Source organism: Sminthopsis crassicaudata, chromosome 3 (assembly GCF_048593235.1).
Source record: "Sminthopsis crassicaudata isolate SCR6 chromosome 3, ASM4859323v1, whole genome shotgun sequence".
NCBI classification, from domain to species: domain Eukaryota; kingdom Metazoa; phylum Chordata; class Mammalia; order Dasyuromorphia; family Dasyuridae; genus Sminthopsis; species Sminthopsis crassicaudata.
Genome location: NC_133619.1, coordinates 466,702,151 through 466,714,938, shown reverse-complemented (window position 1 = coordinate 466,714,938; position 12,788 = coordinate 466,702,151). Strand labels below are relative to the sequence as shown.

The following is a 12,788-nucleotide window of genomic DNA, read 5'->3' as shown; positions in this document are numbered from 1 at the left end:
AACTGTATATTTTTAATCTGTTCTTAAAAATCTGAAGATATTCTGTGCAGCACAAAGCGACTGAAATTGCTAATGCAGCCTTTGAGCTCTATCCATGTCAGAACAGAAGCTTTAGCACTGACAAAATTGGAAGTCTGGTGGTATCTACTAATGAGGCTTGGACCTCATCTTCCTACAAATTTTGAACAGGTAACCAAATTTTGAACAGGTAACAAAACATAGAATGTAGACTATTGTATTTTGACTATTCTGGGTTCTTGTTTTTATAGCTATGTTGCATTTTCTACTTCATAAATAGTGCTTGATTTATCTGTTAGAAATTATATGAGATAGCCCTGTGTTTTTTGCAACAAAACATTTTGAACAATGAACTAAAGCTAGAATTGTGACTTTTTCATTGATGCATATATTGTTGAATGCTCAATTTCATGGCATTTGTCTTTATGACAAAAATCAATGAAAACTTAATTGAATTTTTGTGTTCAAGTTGAGAAGTTTTATTGTAGACCACTCAAACTCATCTGGTAGATTCTTGAAGAATAGGCTTTTCCGAACTTGAATGTGTTTTATCTTTATAGTCTGTCCTTTTCTTTGCTTTACTTCCTTATTTTTGAGGTTTAGCTGAAAGAACTTAATAGCTCTAGCCAAATAGTGATACATATTTCTGTGGTGAGTGAGAAATTGGAGCATGGGACCACTGAACTCTTGAGTATGTCTAAATAAGATTATATAATTGAATACTTACATATACATTGTTTCCTTTCTAGGTTTGTGTACCTTTGATTCAAAGCACAATTAGCACAGACTGCCTTACTGTACCCCCAGGAACTCCATCCCGTGGAGCAACTAATGGAGGCTTAAATCCTGTTACTCCTAATCAGAAAACAGGTACAGGATAGGTTTTGATTTAAAACCTGATTAACTTGATTATGAAAAAAAATAGAAATTCCTGTCTAAATGCACTGCTTCATAAGCCAGCATCTATTAATTTTGGTTGATTTTACTATGAAAGCTTTGTTCTAATAAAAAAAATCCTGCTGTTTGAAGAATTCTGCTTATGTGCTTGATTAATTGGAGCTTAAAATGTTTTTGTTTATGAAGTGCTAATCAGAATCAATACCAAGATTTCAAGATTTTTGGTCATGAAATTGTAGTTTCTGTAGAGATTACTGTCCTAATTGGAGAACAAGTCACGTATACATTGAAAAGCTTACTTTAAAAATTTTTATTTGTAACTTTATTTTTCCTGCAATTTTTTTTTTTATTATGGCTTTTTATTTACCAAATATATGTATGGGTAATTTTACAGCATTGACAATTGCCAAACTTTTTGTTCCAACTTTTCCCCTCTTTCCCCCCACCCTCTCCCTCAGATGGCAGGTTGGCCAATACATGTTAAATATGTTAAAGTATAAATTAAATACAATATATGTATACATGTCCAAACAGTTATTTTGCTGTACAAAAAGAATCAGACTTTTAAATAGTGTACAATTAGTCTGTGAAGGAATTAAAAAATGCAGGTGGACAAAAATAGAGGGATTGGGAATTCTATGTAGTGGTTCATTTTTCCTGCAATTTTCAAACTAGGTCTTTAAAGCTGTAGGAATTAGAATTGGGTTTTATGTACTCTAAATGATCTCTTCACTATTTTATGAGTCTCTCTTGATATTGCTGCTTCTGCTTCCTCTTTCAGAAGTACTTGGCTTTATTTATTTATTTTTTCCTCTGAGGCTGGAGTTAAGTGACTTGCCCAGGGTCACACAGCTAGGAAGTGTTAAGAATCTGAGACCAGATTTGAACTCGGGTCCTCCTGATGCTCTATCCACTGTACCACCTAGCTGCCCCTTATTTTTCTAACAAAAATAGCTATGTCTTGAGATTTATATACAAATACAAGAAAAAAGTAATGTGCAGTTTTGAGAAGAGTGCCGGTAACATTTCTGAATTGAGATTAACTCTGGGTTAAACTTGTATTGGTCTTTGTTGGGTTTTTGCTTATATTCTAGTTAGTTTTCCTCTCTCAGAGTCATAGACTATATTATTTCAGTACTCAGTCGCTTCTCAAAAAGATAAAGTCAGAGCAATTGAAGTCCATTAACTCAGGAACAACCTACTTCAGCAAAATGATTTTGCTTAAAGTGTCTTTAGCTTGTTTAAAGGACAGCATGTTCCTAAGACTAATGTATTAACATAGCCAGATAGATAAACATTTATGTTGAAAATTTAAGCGTTGTTTTTTTTTTCATTGTTTGTTCCAACAACCTATGTGATCAGATCACAGATAAGGATTAGAGAAAAATAGCTTGTTCATAGACAGATGTAATTAGTATAACTCAGGATCAAAGTTGGATTTTCTGACTCTAAATCCAGACCCCTAGATTCCACCAGACTAGGTGTTCTTAAACTTGTTTATGTCATGATTCTATTTTGACAGTCTGAGGAAAATTATAGATCCCTTAACTTGATGTTTTAAAATGTATAAAATATATACAACTACAAAGAAAACTAATTATTTTTTAAATAGTTATTAATATTTTTTGCTTCCTCCCCAATCTTCAGTTTAGTATAAAATTAATTTGGATTTTTTTAAAGTGTAATTTAAAACTACAAATAAAATTGACATTTCCAAATACATAGTAAAGTAGGTGGTCATACATAAAATTTCCAACATTTTATGTAGTGATTTCTTTCTAAATATCTAAGTTCAACCTGTAGCTTTCAGCATTGTTCTTAATGTATGATATTTTTCTGACTTTACCTTCAGCTTCATAAACATTCAGTTAATTTAAAAAAATGTTCAAATGAACATTTTTTCTGTACTTTTTCCTACTACTTTATTCACTTTCTCCCTTATCCCATTGAATTAAAAAAAAAAAAAAAAAAAGCAAAGGCCTCTTCAGAAATGTAAGCAAAACAAATAGCTCATTCTGAATCGAGTACATCATTTCTCTGTCCTAATGTGGAGGGAGAGTTTGCTTCATTCATTTGAAATAGGTACTCTAACGGGATCAAAGATGAAAATGCTTTTTTTTTTTTTTTTTTTTTTTTTTTTTAATTACTAGCAAAAAAAAAAATTGGAAAATGAAGGTGGGACCGTCACTTGGAATAGCTGAACATATTGAGTTATGTGAATTGAATTGAATTGAATATTATTGTACCATTAAGAAAGACAAAAGAATAGGGTTAATAAAAAGACTGGGAAGACTGATGAACTGATTGTTCTTCTGGTTCTATTTACTTTATTCTCAGTTTTATACTTTGGGTTTTATTTTCATGTAAATCACTAACAGGAATTTTCTGATTTTTCTCTTAAGGATCTTTCCCATTTGGAACTCCTGTTACACCCAGAATGAATTTCTCTTTTAGTAGTAACACTGGAATAGCAGCCATTCCATCCATCCAACTCTTGGGAATTGAAATGTTACTTCATTTCTTGTTGGGTCCAGAAGTTTTGGGATTTGCTAAGAAAAACAAACTTGTGCTGAGTTTAGGTATTTTTTTTTTTTTTTTCCTTAAATTATTTTGGGCACTTACCACAAATCTTACAGTATACTTTTCAATTCTTAGTGTTACTTTTTATGTATTGCAAAATATGCAAAACTAATGTCAGAATACATGAGTTGACTGAAAATATTTTGCTTTTATTTTTATTTTTTTTTAATCAGTTTGTAAAGTATTACAGAAAATTTGATTTTGATGTTTTACTTCTCTTTCCTCCTTTCTAGAGCCTCTTCAGCATCCTTTAATTAATAGTCCTTCATTCTTTTGCAAGCATGCAAATATTCTCATAGCTGCAGTTCAAGATAGCTTTGTTGCTGTAGGAAAAGATGTATCAGGTAAGCATTTAATTTGAAATTGGTCATCAAGAGTCTGCTTTTAAGGACTTAAGAAAGCATTGTGTTGCATTCAAAGTGATTTCTTTTTTTTTCCCTAACAAAATTATTCTTGTTTTGTAGATGCTGTGATATATGCCATATGGAAAGATATTATTTGCTTTGTGAAGTCAGTTATTGAATCAGGTAATGTAATTATAAAGCTAAAAGGCACAGCTAAACCAATATTTGTCAGTCACTTTCAGCTTGCAATAAATATCAAAACCTTAAACCTTATCTGATGTTTAGAATTTTAAATTTAACATGTAAACTTTATCATCAGTGTTGAAATCATTCTACTTAGTAAACTCATACAGTAAAGAATTTTGTAAATTCTGAGAAGCTACTTGGTGAAAATTGTTACTTGTTCTTAAATGAATTTTCAACATGCTTGTAATTTTTGAACTCTATTAGGTAACAAAAAAGAAAGACAGGGTTCAGAAATATTGACCCTTTTACTACAGTCTTTGAAAAACATAGTGACAGCTGATGCATTTCCTGTATCAAAAACATTGGTAAGTACTAATAATTTTTTTTAACATGAAGTTTATCTTACAAGAAGAAATACTAATATGTATTTGCCCCCTCACCCCTCAAAATCTAACTTAGCTGTTATAAGTTTGCCACTGTAATTACTTGGCAGTTACAATAGAAATCTTCCATTCCATATAAACCTATTTTTTATTGAGTAACTTCTTTACTTTAGTGACAAGAGCAGGACCTTGTTTCAGTGCCTTATTTCATTTCACATTGCGCATTTCTTTTTACCTATCCTCTTATCCTTTATTTTCTCATAGAATGATGTGGTGTGCTTATGTGCTCTTGCGTGCTTTCTCTCTTTTCATGTGTAAAAATGAATAAGATCTACTTAGTATACTTATAGAGTTATTAAGAAGACATGACAACTTTGTAAGTTATTAACTCTGTGTATGTCTTCCTAATACTAAAGTGACTCATTAGTTATTTTTGGTTGAACTTATATTTGCAATCGGATATCTTCGTAGAAACTTGTAATGCAGTTCACATTTTCCAAGTTTGGGTATTCTTTTGGAATAACTTTTGTCCCATTTTAAAAAAAATTCCTTAGGTTCTCATGGAAATTACAATTAAAGGACTACCTCAGAAAGTGTTAGGTTCTCCAGCATATCAAGTTGCTAACATGGATCTTCTTAATGCAAGTATCTTAAATGTGATGGTGGGTTTGGGTGTATACATGTGTGAACGCATCAGTGGGAGAAACAGAGAAATTGGAGCTTACACTAAGAAAAGGCTTCAAGATGATTTCATTATGAACCATGGAAAGAAATAAGGGTAGAAAGGGAGGATGAGGGAGGAACAATGCCTTCTGCTTTATGGTATTTCCATCTCATTTGCCATAGTACTGTCCAGGTATTTTCGTGCTGCTTGATTGCTAAAATTGACTTGATATGTGCCTTCCTAAAATTTGGATACTTATAGAAGAGAAAAAATTCTTTGTATAACAATCTTACATACTATAGCTTATAGTGAATCTGGTTTTTAATTATTATAGACAACTGAAAATGAAATAGTTGTGTAACATTTTCATTACTCATAATTTCATAACATTTAGTTTTTAATAATAATGATCAAGAAAAACGAGTTTATGCCAAGTCCAGCTTTAATAATTTTGAAAGTAAAAAATGTTTGATACAGCTTTCTCTGTAAAGAATGAAGAACCATCTTTTCACTAAAGAATGAAGAAGCACATTTTGCAGGCCCATTTGGTTAATTTTTTTGTATGTCATTTGTCATATATGAGGTGATGTTTTGATTAGTTGCATAGTAAGAAGCACCGTGCAATTAAATTTATTTATATCATATTTCAGATTGGCCTTTGCCAAGCTTTAACTGGCAATATCATCCACTTAAATTTCAGATGGTATCTTAGTAAGATGGACTACTCTATTATATGTACATTTATGTACAATTCAAAATTGATTAGTATTCCTCTCCTTTTCTATATAGGGAACCCCCGCTTTGTTCTTGATTCAGCTAATTTTCAATAATAACCTCTTGGAATGTGGTGTAGCTGATGAAAGGTGAGTTTCCTACTCATAATGCAACTAAGATTGTGACCTTTATTATATATGTTACTGGGAAAGGGACAGTTTGTTTAAATGGTAATTGAAAAGATGTTAGAAAATTGGAACTGTTTCTCAGCAGGGATTTTGAAATAAAAACACTAAATTCAAACGTCCTTTGTTCTTAGTTTTAGAATGTTGCCGTCAATTAAAATTGGTATAAAACCTTAGCAGAAAGTTTTCAGTAGAATTTTTTTCCCTTTTTTAGGTTCTTTCAAAACCTGGAGACACTTGTAGGTTGTGTTCTTACTGGTCCAACTTCTCCACTCGCTTTCAGTGATTCTGTTTTAAATGTTATTAATCAAAATGCAAAGGACCTTGTTAACAAGGAGCATCTGTGGCGAATGTGGAGTATCCTAGTCAATCCATTGACTGAATTGATTAATCAGGTACATTTACATTTCTTCATTCCACTAAAGATTTTTAAAGCAGAATTTTCACTTTTTGTCTTATGCTTATTCCATTCAACATTGTGATTTCCATTAAATGTAAAGAACTGTGCTGATTTTTGGGGGAGAGATACATAGATTCAATCAACAAACATTAAGTGTGAAGTATATGGTAGTTTCTAAAAATGGGAAAACACATAGTTACCTACAGGAGCTTTCTTTCTCTTCAGGGAAAAAATATGTATAAATGTGCATAGATGTGTGCATGCACAAATGTAAGCATAGATACATAGATAATCACAAAAGTTATTTAGGATAGGGGAAGGGTACTAGCCATTAGGAATATAAAGAAAGAGCTCTTTGGTGAATTTTGAAGAAAACCTAGGATTTTAAGAAGCAAGAGAGGAATATATTAAAGCCTGTATAAAAGTAGAGAGGAAAAGAGAATGTTGTTAGTGTGAATTATAAAAAATAAATTTGTTGCTACTTTAGACACCATGAAATATAATAAAACTGGAAAGATATTTTGAAATCAGATTCCAAAACTAAATCAAGGGGAAAATATGTAACAGATGCCAAAGGTAATAGGAATCATGGAAGTTTGCTAGATAGGCAAGAGACATGGTTAGAGCTATGCTTTATGATATGTAAAAGATGGGTTTAGAGCAGAGTGATTTTAGGCAGGGAATATTATTGGAAGGTTTATTAAAATATTTTAATCCAAGTAAGAGGCAATGAAGTTGCAGTGAGTTTACTTCAGAAAGAGATGGGTTATGAAAGATGCTCCCAGCTATCAAAAAAGAATCTATAATATAAGACTTACTCAATTGATGAATGATGACAGAGATAGTACAAAAGCATTCTAATTTTAAGTCAAGGGAAAGTAATTTGGAATGTGTGATTGGGGATATGCTTCACAGTGGGAGAGGGAGGGACTTAATAACTTATTTGGCTTTAAAAAGGAGACTTCAGCAAGTAAAACTGGGCTAGGAAAGTATTCTATTCAAAGGGTATCAGTAAAGGAATGGAAGAAGATAGTCTTTTTCCCCCAAGTAGTAATATGTTTTATCATTAGTGTTCTAGAGTAATGGTTAGTCATTGCACTGATAGTGTTTCAAAGTCTTAAGACATGAGTCAAATATGAATTACAAATGTTTATAAATGTTTCAGGGCATTTTCAATATAAATAAGAATAAAAACAATCTCGACTCCCAGTGAACTTCCATTCTAATGGCAAACATATTCCAAAGTTCATAAACAACCATGTTTTAATGAATCCTGTTAATCTTAAGAGAAGTTTTCTTCGAAGATATATATGTTTGATTATTTCTTCAAGGTTAAGTTGATTCTGAGTTTTTGGAATTCCAAAAGCTAGTTTGCTTATGACCTTGGAAAATGAGATTATGTAAAGTTGTCTATCTTCATTTCCTACTGTATCCTTTTCCTCTTACCTCCCCATTTCCCAAGGAGCCATCTTTTATAATAAAGAAGGGGGGGAAGATAAAAACTTAATATGTTGAAAAAGTGTTGTATTAACAATTTATTCCAAACCCATAGTGTGTCAACTTCAAAGAAATAACATAGGAAGATGTTTTCTCATATTTTGTTTTTAAAAAGCACTTTATAACAACTTCGTTATTATTAGTATAGCTCTTTTATTTGAATAGCATTTTTCTGTTGTATTTTATTCAAACCAAGGAAGGTAAAAATTAGATTTATGCTAGATTTGATCTTAAGATATCTTTCACCTACTGTATGAATTCCTAGAATAGCTTTGTGCCACATTAAAATGCACATTTTATATCTTCCATGTGAACAGAGGTCTTTTTTTTTTTTTTTTTTCATTTTAAAATTGTTTTTTATAAAAATTCATAAAAGATTTTGCTCATTTATTTCATTTTATTTTAGGAAAACAAGCTTCCCTGTTAGAATTTATTTCATTTTGAAACTTTTCTAATGCTTGCAATAATACCAAATTATTTGTTTTATCTTGGCAGCTTTAATAACATTTTTTCTTTTGTATTTTATTTAGACCAATGAAGTAAATCAGGGAGATGCATTGGAACACAATTTCAGTGCTGTCTATAGTGCATTGATGCTACCAATAATCCATATTTTTCCAGCACAAGAGTTTCCTTTGGTAAGTTTGTGGATTATATGTTGGCAGTGGCAGGGGAAGGAATGATAAATTTTCTAGGAATGTTTTAGGCTTTAATTTTGATTTGTCACTATGAAATTTATATCTACCTATCTATCTGGTATTTACTTCCTTTTTAAATCTAAAGATTAAATTTAATCATGCTCTATAAAGACTGACACTGAGATTTACTTTTTTTTTTTTTTTTTTAGACAGGATACTATTGATATTCTTCTTTAGTTAACAGATGATTAAATTATACAGTTAAGAAATTGGCAGTAACCTAATTTTCCATTCATTCTGTTTTTTCTCCTTTTTAAAAAAAGCCCACTATGAAGTCATTACTTCGAAGTTGGTCAGAATTGTATAAAACATTTGCCCGTTGTGCAGCTTTAGTAGCAACAGCAGAAGAAAATTTATGCTGTGATGAACTTTGTCTCAAGATGATGTCTTGCTTAGATGACAACACCTTTGCAGTAAGTTTTTATTAACTAAATTCTTTTAAAGGTATGTTCAAACTATATTAATTGTTTTTTAGTGAAAACAAATTAGGCAAATTGCAGGAAGTCTTATAAGTGGGTTATTGGTTGTAAATTGAATGTGAATTAGATGAGACAGTTACAGAGCAGTCAGTCATACAGTCATAAATGGGAGATTGGTTGGGAATTGGTTGAAAAGGTAGGATTCTAGTTGAAAAGATTCACTCAACATTAGATAATGGAGTGAGGGGTGCAGTGGATAAAGCACCAGCTCTGAAGCCAGGACTTGAGTTCAAATATGGCTTCAGATACTTAATATTTACAGCCCCAGCTGCCTCAGCAAAAAAGAAGTGGAAAGAAAGGGGTAGGTGTGCAGAGCTGTAAAGGTTAGTGAGTACAAGAACAGTTAGGATTTTCCTTCTTTAGGGATACTCTTTACCATGGAATCAAGTTGAATAATAGCTTGGATGACTAATAAAGAAGAGAAATACTTTTAGGCAAAAGCAGATACATGAAACAGTACTAATCATTTTTGATAACCGTATCTGCTTTTTCATGTAGTCTAAGATACTATGGTGATTAATGATTGGATATTCCTCATAATTTTTTTTCCCCTTAGAATTTGTCCTTTTTGGAGAGGATTGCCCATGTTGTATTAGTAATGGTTGAATGCATCAATTTTTCACCATATAATACTAAACAGCAACCCCAAGTTAAAAGTGAGTATAGATGTATTTATTTTCTTCTGTATTCTTAATTGGATACAAATGTTTTAATTGGCTTTGTCTTCATAATTGTCTATTAATTAATTTTATGAACGTGAGAAATGTATAGTAATCTTGATTCAGTTTACAAATTGGAAAAATGATATTAAATTAGACGATTTAACTCGAAATTTTATCATTTCATTGCCTAAGATTCTATCCAACATGCAGACCAAACCACTGTCTTTGATATTGTATCCAAAGATTACAGAGTCCATAGTTTCATTTTTAAAGAGTGCTGCTTAACTTATAAATAAAATTTGAGTATTTTCTAACTTTAGCATATTTTTGTATGAAGAATTGCATGGTTCAGAATTGTGTGAAAGGATTGATAGTGCTTGTCACACGTTTAAGTATTATTATTGTATAGCAAATATAAGTCTCACCAATTCATTTACCACTTAAGTTATGCCTTGTGGTATTCATCACTAAATCTCCCCAACATCATATTAAATTCAGCAAGTTCATGTCTTATGCCTGTTTGAATTGCCATTTCTTTTCACATAGACATTCCATAAAAATTTGATTTATTTTATACTTAATGAATTCATATTGCATTGTAGTATCGTTCAAAGACTAATTTTATTCCCTGAACCTTTGTTATTTGGAAAATGCCACTTGTCCTGTGCCTAACATTGTTGTGAAGAAACAATAAGATAATTTTTTTTTAAAGTGAAGAATATTTGTACATAATTTCAGTAATCTTCATTATTTACAATAATGAAGTAATCTTAATTTAAGTAATCTTCATTATTTACAATAAATTTTTTTGTTGTAAATTTGCAAACTCTAGGGAATCACATATAAGTGTGATACTTAAACTTTTTAAAACTATTGTATATCTTGCTAAATATTCTATGAAAGAGTGAAAAATTTAAGGTTCTTGTCTTTAACCAAATCAATATTTTTTAGTACCACAGACACCTACAGATTGGTCCAAGAAAAAAAAAGAACCTTTAGGGAAATTGACTTCTTTATTTAAAGTTCTCCTGAAGATGATGGATGGTTTCTATAATGTCAACTTCAAGGATCTTCATTCAGAAACACTCCTCTCTGTTGGTACTTCAATTATCAGCATTATTTCTAATATACTTGGCCATGTGTCTTTGCCTTCAGTGATACAATCAATCTTTGCAATTTTAACAAAGCCTCTGGCATTGTTATATGAAAACTCAAAGTAAGTATATTGAAATGCATGCAGAAATTTGGAGAAAATTTCATTTGTAAATTTCTGTTTCTGGGAAGCAAACTTTATTTTTAGTGGGAAAATATGGAATATGATATATTGGAAAGATTGGTAGATTTGGAGAATAATAACTGGATGTGAGTACAGGTCTTTGAGGTCCCTTCTAGTTCTACATTTATGATCCTGTGATGCACGATCTATGGTATATTACCTAGCAATGTTAAAGAAGTCATGTGTCCAGACTTGAAAATTAGTTGGGAGAAATCTGAAAAAGAAACTACAGTTGGCTTAAAATAAGTTTTTTAAATAACTATAACTAATAACTATATACTAGTTTGAGATACATGATTTATGGGGAATCCCTGCCTATTTTACTTGAAGAATATCTGAAAGCATTTCTCGTTTTGAGGAAAATTAGAAATGAGTAATGATTACAAAAACATTTGCTTTAGGAAGTTTTTTTAAATGGCAAGCTCCATTATTGCATTTCTGTTTTTTAAATTTATTTTTAAAAAATCTTATGTAGGGTTTTAGGAATAATAAAACACAAACTAGTATTCTACTAACTATTTAGTTAGAATATAGCTTCTTGTATGATTACAGCCAAATTGCCAAGTGATAATCACTTCTTCCATCTTACTCTTTTTTTTTTTGGTTTCTAGGCTTAGCGATGTACCTAAAGTGTATAATTGTTTCAACAACAAGGTAAAAAATTTATGACAGATATCAGTTCTTCCTGTCTTCTTCATCATTTATAAATCCTTGACAATTTCTAATATCTGAATCTTCCTACTTTGCACAGTTTTAATGGTAGATAGATGATGAAAGTGTCTTAAGAGAAATAGAGTAGGTTGCCTTGATTTCATTTGATAATTTATATGTATTTTCAAATTATATCTTAACTGTTTATAATACTTGAAAATAAATAGTAAGATTATGCCTTGAACAAAATTAGTATCTAATTTGATTGGGAGTTTTGTCTTACTTTAATTTAAAAATAATATTTCTGAATTTTGTGTTTTTTCCTAGTTAGAAAAACTCTTGGGAGAAATTCTTAAATGTCTTCAATTTCGCTACAATGGCACTTATAACAATGAGCTTTTAGAACAACTCTCCCCATTATTATGTATAATATTTCTGCACAAAAATAAACAGATCCGCAAACAGTGTGTTCAGTTCTGGAATGACACATTTGCTAAAGAGACTTTGCTGGAGTATCCTGAAGAACTGAAGTAAGATGAAAATTTTAATTTTTACAATAATGTTCATAAGTTAAAATTTTAAATGAGCACTGATTGTATAAAGATGAAACTATTGCTGAATTTACATTGATGCACATAAAAAACTTGTTTTGTTCAATAAAAGTGACTCCTAATTGTGAGTTAAGTACTTCACAGGTTCTGTTGATGTCCAGGATAGTTGAGAATATAGCACTACCATAGAGATTCTAGCAACCTGTTCAAAGCAAATGACCATTAGGTATTAAATTTAATAAATCTTTGTATTTCTTTTATAGTTTTGTCTACTTTTGTCATTCTGCTTGGTTGGTAGCAAACTTCTTTCCCCTGACTTTCTGATCTGAGGTTCCTCCCTCATCTAATTTAGATAGTTAAGCTTAAACTAGAGGATTTCAGTGTAGGGAACAGAAGCTTCCAGAAGTCCTGTATAAAAAACCCTCCTCTAAAGCAGAAAAATCTGCGCAAATAACTTCACCCAGGCCAGAGATAACCATCAGCAACACTTCAGAATGTGACTAATTACAATGTAGGGAAATAATTAGCAAACATGACAGTACATTTTAGAAACTTAAGTCCCTGTTCTGTAGGGAATCCTTAAACATGAATTAATGACTCAAT

The 12,788-nt window shown here is 31.0% G+C and overlaps 1 protein-coding gene across 4 annotated transcripts in view; it reads left to right on the top strand.

Moving 5' to 3' along the window:
• RIF1 (replication timing regulatory factor 1) overlaps nucleotides 1-12,788 on the top strand; it is a 47,068-nt gene that overhangs the window by 16,289 nt on the left and 17,991 nt on the right. For all 4 annotated transcript variants that reach the window (XM_074303462.1, XM_074303464.1, XM_074303461.1 and 1 more), the window contains 15 exons: nucleotides 38-189; nucleotides 768-888; nucleotides 3,318-3,494; nucleotides 3,729-3,839; nucleotides 3,960-4,022; nucleotides 4,290-4,390; nucleotides 4,963-5,049; nucleotides 5,862-5,935; nucleotides 6,186-6,366; nucleotides 8,399-8,506; nucleotides 8,830-8,979; nucleotides 9,602-9,701; nucleotides 10,659-10,923; nucleotides 11,595-11,637; nucleotides 11,962-12,164. In XM_074303462.1, coding sequence (XP_074159563.1) covers nucleotides 38-189; nucleotides 768-888; nucleotides 3,318-3,494; nucleotides 3,729-3,839; nucleotides 3,960-4,022; nucleotides 4,290-4,390; nucleotides 4,963-5,049; nucleotides 5,862-5,935; nucleotides 6,186-6,366; nucleotides 8,399-8,506; nucleotides 8,830-8,979; nucleotides 9,602-9,701; nucleotides 10,659-10,923; nucleotides 11,595-11,637; nucleotides 11,962-12,164 — 1,936 coding nt within the window. The remainder of the gene's footprint in view (nucleotides 1-37; nucleotides 190-767; nucleotides 889-3,317; nucleotides 3,495-3,728; nucleotides 3,840-3,959; nucleotides 4,023-4,289; nucleotides 4,391-4,962; nucleotides 5,050-5,861; nucleotides 5,936-6,185; nucleotides 6,367-8,398; nucleotides 8,507-8,829; nucleotides 8,980-9,601; nucleotides 9,702-10,658; nucleotides 10,924-11,594; nucleotides 11,638-11,961; nucleotides 12,165-12,788) is intronic.